This window comes from Pyrgilauda ruficollis, unplaced genomic scaffold (assembly GCF_017590135.1).
Source record: "Pyrgilauda ruficollis isolate IOZ18807 unplaced genomic scaffold, ASM1759013v1 scaffold9, whole genome shotgun sequence".
NCBI lineage: Eukaryota > Metazoa > Chordata > Aves > Passeriformes > Passeridae > Pyrgilauda > Pyrgilauda ruficollis.
In genome coordinates, this window is record NW_024531043.1 from 3,487,855 (window position 1) to 3,505,439 (window position 17,585).

Consider the following 17,585-nt stretch of genomic DNA (forward strand, 5'->3'; position numbering starts at 1 on the left):
ATCGTCTGTTTTTTAGCGGATGGGACGTGCATGCACATGTGAGGCAGGGTCTGCACTTGTTGGGGAAGCTGGGCCAGGTTGGACTGTGCTGATGAAACTCCTCATGCTTTGCTTACTTGGGGGAACAGTGGGACTGCAGTCTAGGAGTGCCCTCCCATGTTTAAACACACTCTTCTTAACATTTTATTTTAATTTTTCCCCCTGGCCAGGCCTGCAATCACTGTGAGCCAGGGTGAGGTGAGCAGCCCTCAGCGTGTCACCGCCAGTCAGCAGCAGACCCGAATTTCTGCTTCTTCAGCTACACGAGAACTGGATGAGCTGATGGCATCTCTCTCTGACTTCAAGGTACCCTGAGATGACAGCTTAATGCTTCATGTCCCTATCCACCCCAGTCTCTCTTGCCTCTTAACCACATTTGCTGACCTTGGTTGGTCTCCAGAAGGCTTCTTTTACTTCTCACATTTGCTCTGATAAACTTCCTGTGGTGTATTTGTGCTTTCTGAGTGGGGTTGTAGGTGTCCGTGACTGCTATAAATTCTCATCACTGGCAGGGTGAGGCAGTTCTGGGATCTGTTTTTCCTTCAGTTCTGCAGTTTGTCTGTTTGCCAAGGATAATGAGCTTTGTTACTGCTTGGTACAGAGTGAATTATTCTGTTGTGCTACAACTTAATGAGAAGGACAGAGGCATGGGACACCACTCTGCTTACTGACAGAGACCAGGCCCTTCTGTTCTGTTCATCCCAGTCCAGTGGGATGACTCCTCTCTGGAGTGTGTTTTTACCCTGATGTGCTTTCCCTGAGGGGAATGGATATTCCAGGCATGTTGTGTGTGCACTGAAGCCTTTACATCAGACAGAAGGAGATTTCAAAGGTTTTATCTTAAAGAAAATCTCTTATTCATTAAAGTTTCAGCTTCTTGTGGGGGCAAAGGATGGCCAATACTATTGAGCGTCAGCATATGTACTTGAATAACTTTTTCTTTATTCATGTGGGTGTGTTACCATTCCTGCACTAGATGATGAACTGTGGAGGTTGTTTTCGTGAGATTTCATTTAACCATACTCATGGCAAAATGAAAAATACTTTCTCACTTTCTACTTTCAGCTGCTTTGCTTATAGTTTTACTGAACTATTAACTTGGATTTCTTCTGAGAGAGGTGGAGAAAGCAAATATACTGGATAATCTCTTTGTTAGGTTTGCCTTTTTTACATACCTATCTGCTTTCTAATCCTAAATCAGTTCCTAACTCTCTGTTTTATTCCTGTATGGAAGATTCTGCTGGATGATTGAGATTTCTTGTCTGTGCTGAGCTCCACCCCTCCTAGATGACATTAGGTGGGTCAGCCAGAGCTGAGCAATGTTTCGTGAGGAGAGGCACAGAACATGTAGTGACAGCTTTTGCTCTTTGCTGTTCTTTCTGTTCTTGGTGGGTCCCGTGGAGGTCAGTACAATACCCAGAATTACGACAAGTGTGTGAGTTCAGAGCCTAGCACTGGGCACACGTGTTCTGAGAAGCTTCACTTGCCTTGTGCTTGCTGGAATGGAATTCAGTCTGCCATTCCTGGCACATGCACCTAAATCAGTGAGAATCTGTGAGTTCCTGAATGTTTTCTCTAGACTTACTGTAGTGTGTATTTAGTCATTTGCAAATATTGACACCTTAGTGTTGCCTTTTTTCTCCTTCTGAGGTCCTAGGGTGTAGTGCAGGATAGCCTGGTTCAGCCTGGTTGAAATGCTGCAGTGTTGTGAAGCTGGAGAGAGTTCCCACTTGTGCTTCTGGCATTCCATGCCCTGCTCCTTCTGTGTGCTGTAGGAGCTGAGCCCTATGGCCTTGTGCCCCTGCTGCTTTTATCAGGAAACTAGCTGAAGGTGTGGCCCAGCCTTTGCTCCCAGGTGAGCTCTTGGCAGCTGAGAATGACCTTGCCCAGCACAGCTTTCTTTGGCGAGATACAGGGAGTGGACATCTTTAAATGTGGGTATTCAGTACTTTGCACTCTTGAGAAGCTTTAGAATCTCCACTAAAACCTGTGTGACAGAGATAAGCTGCTGTGACTAATGCCACCTGCCTTCCTGGCTTAGTTTTCAGTTGACTTCAGAGACCAAATTGAAATGCAGCAAGATATTGAGATTTGGGCTTTATTAAGCACAGCAATGGTATTTTTGTGAAGCATTGAACTCATCTGTGCCTAAACATTCTTCCTGGAGCACAAGGAAAGGAACATGGAACAAAGGAACATGGCTTCTGTGATCGATTCCCTTTTGTTAATGATGCCATAGACTGTTTTTATATTACTTTCCAGGTTGCTTCATTTTCACTTCAGTCCTTTTTGTTTGGTTATACCTCTTCTGTTTGTGCCACCTGGGGGTGTTAACTTGGCGGTAAAAATGTGTTCTAGTCTGTACCAGTGTCAGAATATAAGGGAGACAAGGGGAGTCCTTGCAAAGGTGGAATATGAAGAGCTGCTGTTTGAGTGTCAGACCTGTGTGTGAGTGCAGGATACAGGATAAAAAATGCAAATATGATGTGTAATTAGTTGGAATTGATAGAAGCTGCAATAGATGAGGATAGGAGGACTGGAGGGCACTGGTGCTTGATTTGCCGTGTACCCCCAAGTGATGATACGTTACCCTTTTATTATATTTTGCTCGCTCTAATTTGTTGCCCCTTCTTTTTGCTTACAGAATTAATTTGATTTTGGTTATCTGGTTAATCTGTCATCAGGCACTGAGATTACTTAATGCACTTGTTTTTTTACCCTCTGCCATTTCTGTGTAATGTGATGCCTGCTTCCTGCATAGCTGGATACTTGTAGTTAACTGTTCTGTTACTGTTGAGTGCTCACCCATTGCTCTTAGTTTGGAATTAGTATGGTTTCAGTGTGTTGTAAGTACTGACGTTTGAGCAAAATGTTACTCTTGCCTTGAAAGTGACTACTTCATTTCAGGAAGTCTGGAAACCAAATGTGAAGCACAGCATCAAACCAGGTTACTTTTACAGGTGTACCCAGCTTAGGCAAAATTCAGGGAGAGGGCTTATTGGGATATTCCCTCATTTTAATATACTTGCTAGTCATTTTCCTCTCAGCTGTGACTGTGGTCACAGTAGCCTGGCTGTGCTACTCGAAGGGAAGAGCAATCTGTAATGAAATTTGGTCTCTTATTGCTCTTTCCTTTCTGAGAACAGTCTCCTTGTAGCACTACTGGTGTGACTTTGCAGGCGTGTGCATGTGCGCCAGCTCCTGGCCCCTCAGCATGGCAGGAGCTCAGGTCAGCTGAAGGTTATTATTCTTCCATTTACTGACAGGTTTTTTTTTTTTTTTGCAGGCGTGTGCATGTGTGCCAGCTCCTGGCCCCTCAGCATGGCAGGAGCTCAGGTCAGCTGAAGGTTATTATTCTTCCATTTACTGACAGGTTTTGTGCATGTTCTGGTTAATTATATTGGTTTTTTCATGATAAGTATCTCAGAAAGGTAAGTGGAGACTGAGAGGTAGCACACATGGGGCTTAGGAAGTTGTGTGCCCTTCCACCTCAGAGCATAAGCATCTCACTTCTTTAGGCTTCTCTGGAAAATATGACTAAGAGTTAGAGCAGGTCTTGATAGCTCTTGGATTTGGAAATCCTTTGTGGGTACATTTTTAAAATTGAGAAGGCACAGTCTTTATCTTAGGTTGACCTGCTGTGTGAGCTTGTCCAAGTCGCTGTTCTGAGTCTCTCTTTGTAAGAAAAAGGAGTAGTATTACTTTGTCTCCTAGAGTTTAGTCAGGAACCACTGGAAGTGGGAAAAGAAGGACCCATGATCTTTTGTTTTCAAAAGATCCTGTAAGTCAAGGAAAACCAAAACCTATGTATTAATTGCTCTTCCTAGGATGTTTTTTGGATCAAAATTAATACTGATTTTATTACAATGTCAATGTGGAGTCTTTGGCCTAAGGGGGAGAGGCTATTCTGCCACCTAAGCAATGCTCACGAGGGCATGGAATGACTGACAGGCTCATATAGATTCAGTGTGTGTCACTTCCAAGGTGAGATTAGTGGTGTGAATAGAACAAAGCCCATGTCATCTGCTCTTGCTGTGAATGCCCTGAAGCTTTGTTTTCACTGCCATGAACTCAGCCAACTGGAGCATTTTATTAAGTGTATCAAGAAGAAAATGTCATGCTTTGTTCTATTCATTGATTGAATTTTTTGCAGCTTTGGAATATAAAATTTACATGTCTGACTGTGAGTAAATTTACGTGGCCTTTATTCATAGTTGAGACACTCCTGGGTTTGGAGCTGGCTTCCCAGCAGTGGCAGTGGCCATGCCACACCCCCATCACAGCTGCAGGTGAACACTGAGAAGGGCCCAGGGAAAGGATCCCAGTGGCTGTAGAACTCGTGAAGATCAGGACAGTGTCATACTGGTTCTGCTCTTGGAAGTAACGATTTGGGTCAACATGGCTTTTTGATTTGGAAGTAATGATTCTTATAATGCTTAATTCTGTGCTTTTTTCTTCCTTCTCCTTATCTCTGTCATTATCTTTTTCTCTCCTTATTCCTTCTATCTCTTCTTTTTCAGACTAGTTCTACTATGTCTGTGATTTCTGAATCTTCCCTAGAACCGGTTCCCAGTTCAGCAAATGCAGACTCCAGCAGCACTCCTCACAGTTTAACAGTGCTGGCCCATTCCAAACACCCTTCTGCAAGTCACAGTGGGGACTCAACAGTGCCAACATCTGTCCCCTCAGCAGACACCTGCATTGAGGAAGGCAGTGACACCACAGTTCTGCCTTTGTCAGGGCATCCTGCTGCCCCTCCACCTGTGCCCCCACCACGGAGCTCCTCTGGTTATGCTACTCGTGGGGAGCAAGTGGCCTCTGCAAGCTTAGTTCAGCTGAACAGAAAGCCTGACTCTTCCAGAAATACTTCCCAGGCTGTGCCAGCTTCCAGTGTGGAGCTTCTCTGTAGATCTGCTAATGTGGAGGCACGGGGCTTAGGGTATGACGTGGCAAAAGAGGCTGAGAAGAAGGAGCAGACAACTGACCCCAAAATCTCAAGTGTACCCATTTCAAAGAAGGGGCAGATACCCAAGGAGCTGCATCAGCAGGGAGCACTCAGGGACATCCCAGCTCTTTCCTCCCAGGGCAGAAGTGTGGAAACAGCTTTAGATGAGCTGTGGGCCCTGGAGCTGCCTGCACATGTGCCAGAGGTGCATGCGAAGAATGACAATGTTTTGGATTCTGTTAATGAACCTTCTGTTGTTGCCCTGGATCGGTGGGATGTCTTCCCAGACACTAAAAACCAGTTGGGCTTTGTAGTGGAGCAAGGACAGGAGCTAAAAGCTGAAGTGCCACATGAAACCAAGGTCTACTGTCCTGATCTGGGCAAGAAGAGGCAGGGCAGAGACAGAACTCTTAGGAAGGCAGATACTGCTAACATGAACAAGGCCAGAGGAGACCAGGAAAATGAGCTATTCAGAAGCTCTGCAGTCACTCCGGAATCTCCTGAAAACTTTGGGAAGGCTGAATGGGATCTGCCGTGTGTCTCCAAACCACCCATTGAGAGGATTTCTGCGTCAGGCCAGGCAGGCACTGAGTGAATGTAGGAGTAGGGCGAGTCCTAGGCAGGACTGTTCTGCCAGCACACTAACAGTGTGTGCATGCAGTGAGTGTGCCCGGGCTCACCCCACTAACAGCACGAGCTCTGAGCGGTGTCACTGACAGCTGCATGTCACAGGGCGTCACTACCCCCGGCTTTATCTTGTGGTCTCTCCTGCATGTGGTTCAGCAGCACAGAACATGGCAGTTTGTAGGGACTTCCTTGTGAAGTGGACTTCTATTCCCTAACTGGGGTAAGGCTCAGTCCACAGAGACCTCCAAAAAGCTGAAAGGGCTGTTTCATGCTACTGATTGGATGGCAGCTCCTCTGCTCTGCTTACCATTTTAGGTCTCATTACTGAAGCTGTCAGTGTTCCTTTCTGTGCTGGAAGTACACTTTGTGCACCAGACATCTCTGACCAAGAGCTTTGTGCCTGTCAGGGGCAAACACAGAGGCGCAGCTCTGTGCCCTTGTGATGCTGAGGTTTCTGTAACGCTCACTGGAGCGCTCATGCTTCACCTCCTATCTTGGCTTCCCACTGGTTAATCTTTCCCTTCCTTTTCTAGACAGTTATTTTTGGCTGCTGTGATTATCCTTACAGGGTTTTTCCTTGCACTGAGTCACTGTTCTGGGCTGTGCCAAGAGGAATTTTGGCATTGTGGAATAAATGCCATCACTCTTCCTGCTTACAGTTGTCACTAATGTCTTTGAGTTTGTGCTGTTGCATCTTGGGGCTTGCTCTGACTTTGCTCTTCTCTACTGATACTATTGCCTTTGTCATTTAGATTAAATCTTTAATCAAGAGGACAAAAGAGACTGCGAATGTGCATCCAATGTCTCGGGACCTCTCTCCAAGGCGTAAACTAGGTCCTGCCATATTCCACAAGACTGAGTCCCAAGATCGCTTGGTTGAGGAGCTTCAGGACAGACTGGGCATCGATAACCAGGAGCAGGAAGAATGGCAAAGCCAGGATGCCTGGCTGACAGAGGGGGTCATTGTCACTGCCAGGCCCCGGGGGGAAGAGCAGAGTGGTGAACAGCAAGTAGAGAAGGTAGAAAGCAGGGTCACATGGACTGGGAATTTCCAGCATGTTCCTCTGTCCAGATCGCATTGTGTGGAGGTGCAGATTGAGTTTCTGAGCATCCTAAACAATACAAAATGAAGAAGTAACTATTCACCCTTGTCTGGCCTGAGAGGGAAAGCAGCACAGGGTCCTAGTTCTGGATGTTTAAGAACTGGAGTGGGATCTGAGGGAGCTGCTTATGGTATCTGTTGATGCAGTCTTCTGCTGTCACATCTCAATTGTCCATGTGAGGATTATTTTTAAAACTTCACTGGGAAGCCTGACACACAGGCGTGCTGTTTTGTCCCGTGCTGTACCTGTGCAGGGCTTTCTAGGGATGAATAAGATGGTGCTCTTCCTTAAGCTACAAAGAGCAGCACCTTTTGTAGCTCCCTTCTCCTTCTTGCTGCTTTTTCCTCTTAGATAAACATACTGGTAGCAGCCAGCCTTCCTGTTAAAGGAAGTGCTTGTTGGTTCTTCTTTGGATTTTTTTCACCTTTCTTCTTCCTCCGTGTCTTTCTAGGTGGTTTTTCCTCCAGAATCCCCGCTCCTCTCCAGGAGGACAATCTCTGTTCCAGTCTCTTCCCAGCTCCAGCCTTCCAAAGAAGCTGCAAAGATAGTCCCTGTTAACGCTGCTCCTTCTTCTACCTCTGGCCCTGCACCTCTTCTCTCACTCCCACCTCAGCCTTCCCATGTGTCATCTACCCCAGCTCCTAGTCCAGTCCCTTCCTTCAGCTTGCCTCCCCAGCCTCTCTTCCAGTGGGAAGTTTCTGATAATGATTATCATGAAGTTTCTGTTGTGGGCACCCCTCCTAATGAAGATCCCAAACATTCCTGTTCTCCCCAGACCTGGACTCCTAGCACCAAGGCAGTTGTCTCTGTTGGCTGTCAGACTGAAGATGGAGCTTTCTTCCCAGAAATGCAGGCAGGCTTCTCTATTCTGATTTGGTTTTTTAGCTGTATTTTCCAATCCAACTACTGCTTGTAATTTGACAGCTCAATAGATACAGTGTTCAGGTAAAGGCTGGTATGAACTGCTGGATGGGCGGGAGAACTCATGGACAATATCTAATCCCAGCTATAGCACTGTACAGTTCATGTCTGTGCAATAACTTGCTGGGATATGTGGGTCCTGTGTGTCCTGACAGTCACTTTGTGCAGCAGGGACTCTCATTTCCCTCTGAGATTAAGAAGGTAACTGAAACACAGCCTGGAGATCTCCCTGCCACAATCTCTCTGAAGTGGGGGGAGTAAAAGATGGCAGAACATGCATACTGGAAGGAGCAACTCAGCAATCCTTCCTGTGTTTGCTCTTTTAGGCAGGTGTCCCCCATATTAATGGATTTGGGGGAGGAGACGGCATGGTCAAGACCTGGGTTCTACATCTCCTGCCAGGGAAGGGCTGTAACTCCATGGTGGTGGCTGTAGCTCCATGTGCTGTGTTAGTGTACAGGCAGCTCTAAAACAGTGAGCAAGAAACATCTCTGCATCTTGACCTGTTGTACTTTCTAGGTGACCTCTGCTCCTCCCCTAGTCCGCAGTGCCAGTCTGTTGGCTGCTCCTGCACCCCGGGGCCCCACAGCCCCTGACAAGGCAGGATCCCCTTTCTGTTTCCTCAGCATGGTGTGTGCTCTCTGGTTGATGAGTGTGCTGGGATCTGCTCCCGGAGCTCCCAGCACTGTTAATGTGGATAATTTCCTGTATTGCATGGTTTGCTACTCATAGAGCTCCTTTCTGAACTTGAGTGATGGCAAATCTCATGGGTGAAGGGTGGGAGTTTGAAGGGCCTTTGCATGGTCAGTTTGCATGAGGATGATATGCTGAGTGTCCCCTACAAACAGCATGCGTTATGTACAGGAGGTGGAAACCTCTTTCAGGTGGGGGCTCATGTGTGAGCTGTCAAGAGGGTTGAATGGCCAGGCCAGCTAGAAATGGAGGTGTGCGCGGGTATTTGTGCCTGCTCTGGGGTCAGCCGTGACTGGCAGGAGTGTGTGGTCCCTCCAGGTGACTATGAGGGTGAAGTGCTCTCTTGCTACATGTTGAATTCATCTCATCTCCTTTCTCCCTGGATGGTATTTATCACTTGTGTGTGGCATCTGTGCCTGCCCTGTGTGGCCATAACCCCTGGCTAGAGCAAGAGAAGCTGTGATTCTTTCCACACAGTGCAGCCCTTTTCTTCCTGCTGCACCATGCAGAAAGCCTGGGCTTTATCCTGGGGCTCTGGACAGGCTTTGTCTCCAAACACCTGTTGTCTCTCTCTGTGAGAGTATCCTTGCAGTTGTGTGTGTGCTTTGGAGGCAGTCATTGTAACAGCTTTTGGTAGCAAATGTGTGTTGTGAAGGGTTTGTTTTAGGCTGAGGATGGTGGGGTGTGATGGGGCTGCTCTGTGCTGCTGGACTAGGAGAGGTAAGTGGAGAGAGGAGGGGAAAAGCTGTGTGTTAGGATCCATTGGGAGTCACGCTGCATGTGAGGCAAGGCTGGGGAGTGTGTGGTTGTGAGTGTAAGAGCAGCTAAATTCATGTATGTCATGAGAATGTTCATACAAACGAGCAGAAGCCAGGATTTGTCATTGAGTAAACTGATCCACTGCAAGGACAAGCAGCTGCAGGACAGGGAATAGAGCTCCTCCTGTGGCTGGAAGGGGAGGGTCTGCCAAGGCTTGGAGCGCTTCAGCATGTCCCTGCTCCTTTGGCTGTGCTGGCAGCTCATTGGTTGTTCCTATGCATAGTTTTTGTCGGTTTTAATTTACTCTCTTAGTAGAAGAAAACGTGCTCTAAACCCAACTTCTTTGTGTGTCCCTAAACCTGACAGCAGCTATTGCAGTGCCAAGTCAGCTAAAGTAATATCTATGTCCTTGCTGGGGTTTGTTTGTAAAGGGGGCTGTGGTGGCCAAGGAGAACATATGCTTTGTTTGTAAGTTACGAACCTCAGTAAAACATTACTCCCCTTCTCTGGGAAGCCTTTCCAAACCGTGTGTGCTGTGGTGGTGTGAGTTTCAGAAACAGCCTCTGAGGCAAGCGTCTAAATCCCCTTCCCCCCACTGGTGCATTTCCAGCTACAATACACCTAGCAGCCCTGTCTGCTGGGGATGCACTGCCCTCTCTGTAGGTAAACAGCAGCCAGCTGGGAGGGAGATACTTCCTTCCTGCTTCCAGTTGCTTAGCTCAGGCATGGGGTGAGAACCATCTGAGAGTGTAAGAGAGACTTGGCAAACAGATGTGCAGATGGTGGTGCAAAGGGAGAAAATTTTCTAGCTGAAAGGGAGGTGAGATGAGGCAGAGAAGAGCATCTCCATCAGAGAGGAGATACAACTAAGAAGAGCAAGAGCATAGGAATGGAGAGAGGTCAAGGAGAAGGGGCCCTCTGGATGGCGTCTGCTTTGTCAGCTGGCCAGGAACTGATGAGGTAAAGGGAGATTTTTGGCAGAGGCTTAGAGAGCGCTGTACTGAGTGCCTGGGATGTGCTGGTGACTTGGTGTACGTGCAGTGAAAGAAAATCAAATTCTCAGTTCGCAACTCTGCTGTTACATACCTCAGTTCTCTGTTTGTCTCTGCATGGGCAGAATACATGTGTGTACTTGATCCTGGCTCTCACCAGCTTCTTCAGGGAGCGTAGCTGACTCCTGTCTGTCTCTGCAGGGGAGTCACTGGCAGCAACAGCAGGCATTTATCTGATAAGCACAGCAGCAATCACCTTACAGTATTTGTTTTCTCTTACCTGCAGTTCATGGCACAGGGAAAAGCTGGGAGCAGCTCCCCTCCATCCACAGCCTCCAAGCCTGGCAGTCAGCTGGATACCATGCTGGGAAGTCTTCAGTCTGACCTGAATAAACTGGGTGTAGCTACAGTTGCCAAAGGTGTCTGTGGAGCCTGCAAGAAGCCTATTGCTGGGCAGGTGAGTTGAAGGTGCTGTCTCATTGCTGAACCTTGGGCTGCAGCTGGGAGTAATGGGGAGGGCTATTTCGAGAGGCTGGAGAGACTGGAGATGCTGGAGAAACTGAAGTACTCTATTTATCCACTGGCTAGGTACGCTGTAAGCTCCTCCAGTGACCTCTACCCTGCCCCTGAGGGACTGCCCTCTCCTGAGATGATAGGTAATTCAGTTTTCATGCTACCCCAGTCCAGGGCTCACTTGAGTAGTAGAACTTGTCATTCTTGCTGACCTCCAGCTGGTATCTTGTCATGTGGTCTAGGGGAGGGAGAGATAGAGTTGTTCTCCAAAATCTGTTTTCCCAACAGGTAGTTACAGCCATGGGGAAAACCTGGCACCCTGAGCACTTCGTCTGCACCCACTGCCAGGAGGAGATCGGGTCTCGGAACTTCTTTGAACGGGATGGGCAGCCCTACTGCGAGAAGGACTATCACAACCTCTTCTCTCCTCGCTGCTACTACTGCAACGGGCCCATCCTTGATGTGAGTTCCTTGGGGGAGTCACGGTGATGGCAAGTTGCTGCAGGCCTAGGTGTTAAAATTCCAGTTCACCCATGTATCCTGGGTGGAAGGTTTTGTTCAGGGATTCCTGTAGTTGTTTTGTCCTTCCTTTGAAAGGGAAACAACTTGGCACAGTCAAATTCTTACACTAGTGAGTGGTATTGGTCCCTCTTACCTTTGCTGAAGTTCCTTCAGAACCCCACATTGCTCCATCATTCTGTAATGATTCCTCAGCTTTTGTTGTCGGTAGCCTGTGGTAACAGGCACCAGTGCTGGTCCTTAAGACTGGATGGGGCCCTGTGTAAGGGAGGAAGCAGTGCCTAAGATCCTTTTAGGGTAAAAAAAAGTGTGCAGTGGGAAAGTCTGAATGAGACAGAGGCGGGGGCAAATTGATTCTGCTCTCTAAAGGACAGTCTGTTTTAATGCTTGCTCCAAGATTCATTTGTTGTCTCCTCTCTCCAGCCCCCCTTACTCACCTTCAAGTCATTTACATGACCTGCGCTTTGTGTTTTCTTCTCAACAGAAAGTGGTGACGGCTTTGGACAGGACATGGCACCCTGAACACTTTTTCTGTGCTCAGTGTGGAGCTTTCTTTGGACCTGAAGGTACTGCTGGTTTATGCAAGGGGAAAGCAATCTCCCCTCTGAACTGCAGATGAGGGAGTGAGGCAGAGCTGCTTCTGGGGTACAGCCTGAGGCTTCACAGGGGAACTATTGGAGTTCCAAGGGAGCTGTTTGGGGAGGGATGGTGCCAGTAATAATGGCCTCTCCCTGGGGAGGAAGAACATGCCTCTGCTGGGATGGGAAGGGAATAGAACAAGAAACAGCTCTAGCTGCTGAGTGTGTTAACAGGAGGAAGCATGATCCTACCCACGTGGGTTACCCTGCACAGGTTGTGTGGCCACAGGTGAAGATGGGGAGCTGATCCCTTTGCCTCTCCTCTCTTTTGGCAGGATTTCATGAGAAGGATGGCAAAGCCTATTGCCGCAAGGACTACTTTGATATGTTTGCTCCCAAGTGTGGAGGCTGTGCCCGGGCTATCCTGGAAAACTACATCTCTGCCTTGAACACCCTGTGGCACCCCGAGTGCTTTGTCTGTCGGGTAAGAAACCCAAGGTCCTTTGCTGCTGCTGTATGACCCCTCTTGTTTCCACCCTGAGGCATCTGGTCCCATATTGGAGTAAGGTGTCGGTGGGGTAGTGAAGGGAAGCCAGCCCCACAACATAAAAACATGCCGGCAACCAAACACCTTCTTGTTCTCTGTCTGTTTATATTAAACTTGGGAGTTACTTTGCTCTTTCTATTCCCAGCTTTAACTATGGGCTTTTGCAGCAGCTCACAGATAGAGATATTTTCTGTGACCTTTAAATAATTATAAGCTAAGCTTCTCTCTGAACACTTGCCTCAGCAATCAGATTTTGAGGATATTCCTCCCATGCTCCATCTGAAAATGTAAACTAATGAGAGTGACCTTGTTCAGACAAACATGCAAGTCAGTGAAATAGTGGCAGGCTCCATACAACAGGCATAATAAACAGGAATACTGCAGATTAAATGCTTGGCACTCTTTCAGAGAGCATTGCAAATATTAACTCTTAACCATCCCCAAGAGATGAGCCAGATCAGCCCCTGTTTCCTTGAGTGGGAGAGAAGGCAGAAACCAGATCAAGCAGTCAGAACCACAAGCTGCTGATTCCTGTTTTGATGCTCAGAGCAGGCAGTCACCAGCCTGTTGGGAGTGTCTGTGGCTCCTGCAGTGGTGTGCAGAGTGAGGCAGAAGCTGTGCCTGACTGGGGCTGGGGGGCCTATGCCTTCTTATGCAGACATTGAGACTTTATCAGGCAGTTCTGTTTTCCTTTCCCCCTGCTGCTGCCTGAATTAGTGAGGCCAGCACAGATTTCTTCCAGGCCACAAGATGTCATTCTCTTCCTGTTTCTGCAAAAGCAGAAACTTTTCAGCTATTCTGCTGACTGAGGGAGGAGACTGTCTACTGAAGTGACTGTCAGCATTGGTAAAGTCTTGGACTCTCTGCAGGCAGGCTGCATTCTCCTCGTACTACAAGTGTTCAGCTGCCCATGGCTCTGCATGCTGTTTGCTGGACTCTTGTCCACACGCTGGGAGCCAGCTGTGTGTGACACTCAGTGTCCTCCCTGGGGAAGAGGACAGCAAAACTAGGATTCAGGACGCTGGCTCCTCTGGGTCTTGCCACTGATATATTTGGTAAATCTGGCAGTGTCCTAAACTCCCTCCCTTACTCTGCTGCCTCAGTTTCCCACTTTTACAAGGAGAGGAGTCTCCCCAGTCTGGTGGGGATAGTGGGTGCTTCTTTTGCAAGTTCCGCAGTGAAATGTCCTCAACTGCCTGATGCTGAGGGGAGGGAGCAGTTCTGGACACTTATTAGCACATAGCTGGTGTGTCCTCTTCCCCTTATCTACTCAACATCATTAGCACTATAGAACAAACAGTTTCTCCCAGCAGTGACCCATGTGTAACTGGTGGAAAGATTTCAGGCTGGACAATCCTTTGCAGAGTGTATTTGCCTAATGCCAGCCATTCTGGAGAGGTCACTCATAAAGATGAATTGTGCCTGATTTTCTCAGCTGGAACCAGTCCCATGCTCATCAGGATTCTGCTGCATGAAAGTCTGTGTTGGTCCTTTCTTCTGCTTGCCCTTGTGGGGAAGCTGGAGTGAGGAAAAAAAAAAAGCCAGGGAAAGGTGCTGCAGTGTTCCCCATCTCAGGGCAGGAATGCTCTCCTTTTTCCCGGCTGGATACTTCTGGTTAGCTCCTCCATAGTATTTTCTTTGTAGAAGTGAAGCCAGCTGGGCAAAGGAGCTAATTAATTCCCTTGCTTGTGTCTGTATCTGTCCACTTCTCAGTCTTTTTTTTTTTTTGAAGCTCTTCATGATGGACAGAGTTTGGCTCTGGATAACTGGACAGTGCTGAAAGGCAGCAGATCACCTGCCCACAGCACAGCTGAGCTGTGCCATAGAGCAAAAGACGCTTGTAGAGCTGTCCCTCCCCACCACCCCAGCTTCTCATACGACCTGTCCCCTTTGCTTTGTCCTGTTGCAGGAATGTTTCACCCCGTTTGTCAACGGCAGCTTCTTCGAGCATGACGGGCAGCCCTACTGCGAGGTGCATTACCACGAGCGCCGCGGCTCGCTCTGCTCCGGCTGCCAGAAGCCCATCACAGGACGCTGCATCACTGCTATGGGCAAGAAATTCCACCCAGAACACTTTGTCTGTGCCTTCTGCCTCAAGCAGCTCAACAAAGGAACCTTCAAAGAGCAGAATGACAAGCCCTACTGCCAGAACTGCTTCCTCAAGCTCTTCTGTTAGAGGCGCTATAGATGGGCGCTCAAGCATCTTTCTGCCACCCCCTTGGCAGTTCTGTCTCTCTGAACATTACTGTGATTTAGGAACCTTACCAGGCAGGGGAGGAGGGGGGTGGGGGGTGGGAAGTGCTGCTATGGAGAGGCAGTAGATCCAGAGATGAGATGGACCATTAAACTGGAAACGCCCTTGCTGTGTCTCAGAAGAGAGAGGCTGAGATCCCTCATTATGGTGTGTGTGTGTCTGTGTGTGTGACTGACAGCTGAGCTTAGCTCGAGGGCTCTAACAGGGAGATGTTCCCAGCCCCCTCCTGGCGGCAGGAGGCTTTGCCAGTACATTTCAGCCTGTGTCAGCTCTCTGAGCAAATGGAGACACTTGCAGACAACACAACCCTCTGCTTTGACACCTTATTCTCAGGCTTTTGCCTGCACGTGTGCAGGGTGAGTGACAGCACGGCAAGGTCACCCTGTGACCTCAGTGCCACCCTGGCTCTCCTCACAGAGTTACACGGTGTGTGTGACTTGCTGAGACTAGAGCATCGGCACAGGCAGCCAAGACCCTGCAAGGGTCTCTCCAGTTCCATTACACTGTAAGGAGATAATACCACTTACTGTTTTTTTAATTAAGAGGAATCAAGATGTTACTGTGTGGGGTGTTTTTCTTTTTTTCCCTAGTTTGTTACTCCCTTTCTCAATGCCTTTTCTCAGCACACTGGAGCAGGAGGTGGGGTAAGCCCCAACCATCCCTCAGCACTGTTGTGCTCTCCTGTGGGGACTTGCCATGCCAGGCAGCTCCACAGGCACCCAGGCCAGCTCAGGGAATCTGCTCCCCTCACCTACTGCTCCTGGGAGAGGAAGAGGCATCACCCCTTCTTTAAACACAGGTGCAGAGAGGTTAGAGCAGCCTTTTTCATCCAGCCCTATCATGAGCGAGTGTGACGTGTGTGTGTTTATCTGGCCTGGAACTCTCCATCTATCAGGGCCTGAATCTGTCACAAGAGTGGCTAGAAGGAAGGGTTTAAGAAGCCAGGAAAAAAAATTTCTAAATTTATATCCTTTCTTCTTCCAGTTTGCTAATGAGACCTATCAGCCCCTTGGTGTTTCCCTTTTCTGTGCTCTTGTTAAACATGTTCTACTGAGAGATGCTACAGCAATAACCTTTTATATTGACTGTTACTGGTATAACAAGTCCTGGGGGTTAGGTGTGCATGACACACTTGGAGTTTTACTATCAAAGTGAATACTGTATCCTGTCTTTGATAAGAACTGTAGATTTCTACACTGATTTTGAATTCATATCTAATTTACTTTTAATCCTCTTATACAGAAATTGGTTTTGAAGTGATTTTAAGAAAGCAACTTTTATATCAAGCTGTGCTGTTCTAGGCAGTGTGCCAGTTGTGCTGGCTTACTGCATCTGTAATCTCAATGCTTTATTAAGCCTAACTAACATTCAATATTTCCTTTTTGTTGCGGGTTGGGAGGGGCTGGAATCTGTGGGCAAGGGAACATGACTTGTATTTTTTCCCCCTAGCACAGGCAGGTGAACTGTGAATAGATTTGGGTTTTTTTTTCCTCCTCTGGGTCACCTAAAGGTATAATTTTGGTTTTTATTGTAACCTGTAAACTGCTGTATTTGAATCACCTGCCGTTCTCCCAAAGCCCAGCTTCCAGGCTGGTAAAAGTGAGTCTTAATATGATGCTAGGGGGGAAGGAGTTCAGATCTTTCACCTTGGTTTCTCTTCTTCAGCTGCCTGAAACCGGAACAGGATTAATTAGGGAAGGGGCTCCTTTCTTTCTGTGGAAGAAAAGTCTTGTGACTGAGGAGAAGAAACAGGGAGACAGAGTCTGTTCCTGATTAGCTGTGCAGCTTTGGGCCAGTCACTAAACCTTACTGTGCCTCAGTTTCCCCATCTGTAAAATGGGGGCAGTTTAGCTGGATTTGTGAGGTTATTGTGAGACCTAGTTCATGTTTGGTAAAGCACTTCTAGGTCTCTGGCTGGAGGGTGCTGTGGAGAGGGAAGTACTGCACTGAAATTCCCAGTGGTGGTCTGTGGTACCAGCCCTGGGAGCGGTGTTTGGAATTCCTGCTCCACAGATCTGCAGCTCTGTCACCGTTGGCAACTGGTTGTGTTTGCAGCTCGTCAGGTGCATTATAGGGGTCCAGGGGTGGCTGTGTCAGAAAGCAGCCCTGAAGCCCATGGGTCACTGTCCCATGTAACCTCATCACGGTGCTGCGCTGCCCTGCTCAGGTCACTGAAACTGTCCCATGGATTTCCCCCAACAAACAAACCTCAGTGTGTGGGTGTGAGGCCAGAGGGAGCTTTGGGAGCACTGGAGCTGTGTCAGCTGGGCTGAGCAAAGCTCTGGGAAATTATTGAGGCAAGAGTCCTTGTGCATTTGCCTTTTCATCTTGTAAGTCTATTTGACTTAAAATAGATGTTCCTAAGCTGCCTGTGTTTATCCCGCTAGAATGGTCAACTTCCTTGGTTGCTGCTGAGGGGACACACAGCTGTTGTGTGCAGATGCTGGAGAGGGCTGAGATGTTTCTGGCACTGCCACTTTGTGTGACACCTGCAAACTGTGTAATCCTGTGCCTCAGTTTCCCTGTCTGGGGAGTCTTTTAACCTACCTCACTGCTAGCTGAGGCTTTGTCAGTGACACTTGTGGCACACCTGGGTGCAGGGTGCTGTGTGGGGTGCTGAGAGGAGGCTCCTCTGGCCTTAGTGCTTAACTGAGATGATGTCACACTCACCTTCTGCCTTCATCTGGTGTCTTGATAAGCTGGGATGCCACACCGATGCTACTCTGCCAAATAATGCCTGGTGGTGGCTGCTGCCGCTGTGGGTGTCCAAAATGCCTGTTCGTTCAGTGCAGATGCGGTTTTAGGGCAGCACAGCCGCTGTTGGGGTGTAGGGTGCTAGGGCTGGGGGTGCTCCGGGAGGGTGTGTGCCCCCGGGCCAGGCGCCACCCCTGGGCAAGGCCTTTCACATCATGGCTGGGCTGGGCTGGGGGACGCTCCGCTGGGTCGACAATTATTTGATTCCTTCCTCCCTTGTAAACTTCTAACTCCGCTTTTTTTTTTTTTTTTTTTTTTTTTCTCTCCATTTAAAATTCTTGCAGTTACGCCAATAAAATTTTTACCATTATAGTCACGGCTGTGTCGCGGTTGTTTTCCGC

At 48.2% G+C, this 17,585-nt stretch overlaps 1 protein-coding gene across 3 annotated transcripts in view; it reads left to right on the forward strand.

Moving 5' to 3' along the window:
• Positions 1–17,537, forward strand: part of PXN (paxillin) — a 45,664-nt gene extending 28,127 nt beyond the window's left edge. The window contains exons 6-15 of one of the 3 annotated variants that reach the window (XM_041488387.1): positions 210–345; positions 4,560–5,564; positions 6,364–6,630; positions 7,166–7,567; positions 8,155–8,235; positions 10,366–10,536; positions 10,881–11,054; positions 11,596–11,677; positions 12,025–12,173; positions 14,146–17,537. In XM_041488387.1, coding sequence (XP_041344321.1) covers positions 210–345; positions 4,560–5,564; positions 6,364–6,630; positions 7,166–7,567; positions 8,155–8,235; positions 10,366–10,536; positions 10,881–11,054; positions 11,596–11,677; positions 12,025–12,173; positions 14,146–14,412 — 2,734 coding nt within the window. In that variant the 3' untranslated portion in view covers positions 14,413–17,537. Of the gene's footprint in view, positions 1–209; positions 346–4,559; positions 5,565–6,363; positions 6,631–7,165; positions 7,568–8,154; positions 8,236–10,365; positions 10,537–10,667; positions 10,736–10,880; positions 11,055–11,595; positions 11,678–12,024; positions 12,174–14,145 lie in introns of those variants that run through there. The other 2 variants (XM_041488388.1, XM_041488390.1) reach the window with 2 other exon arrangements.
• The last annotated feature ends 48 nt before the right edge of the window (positions 17,538–17,585 follow it).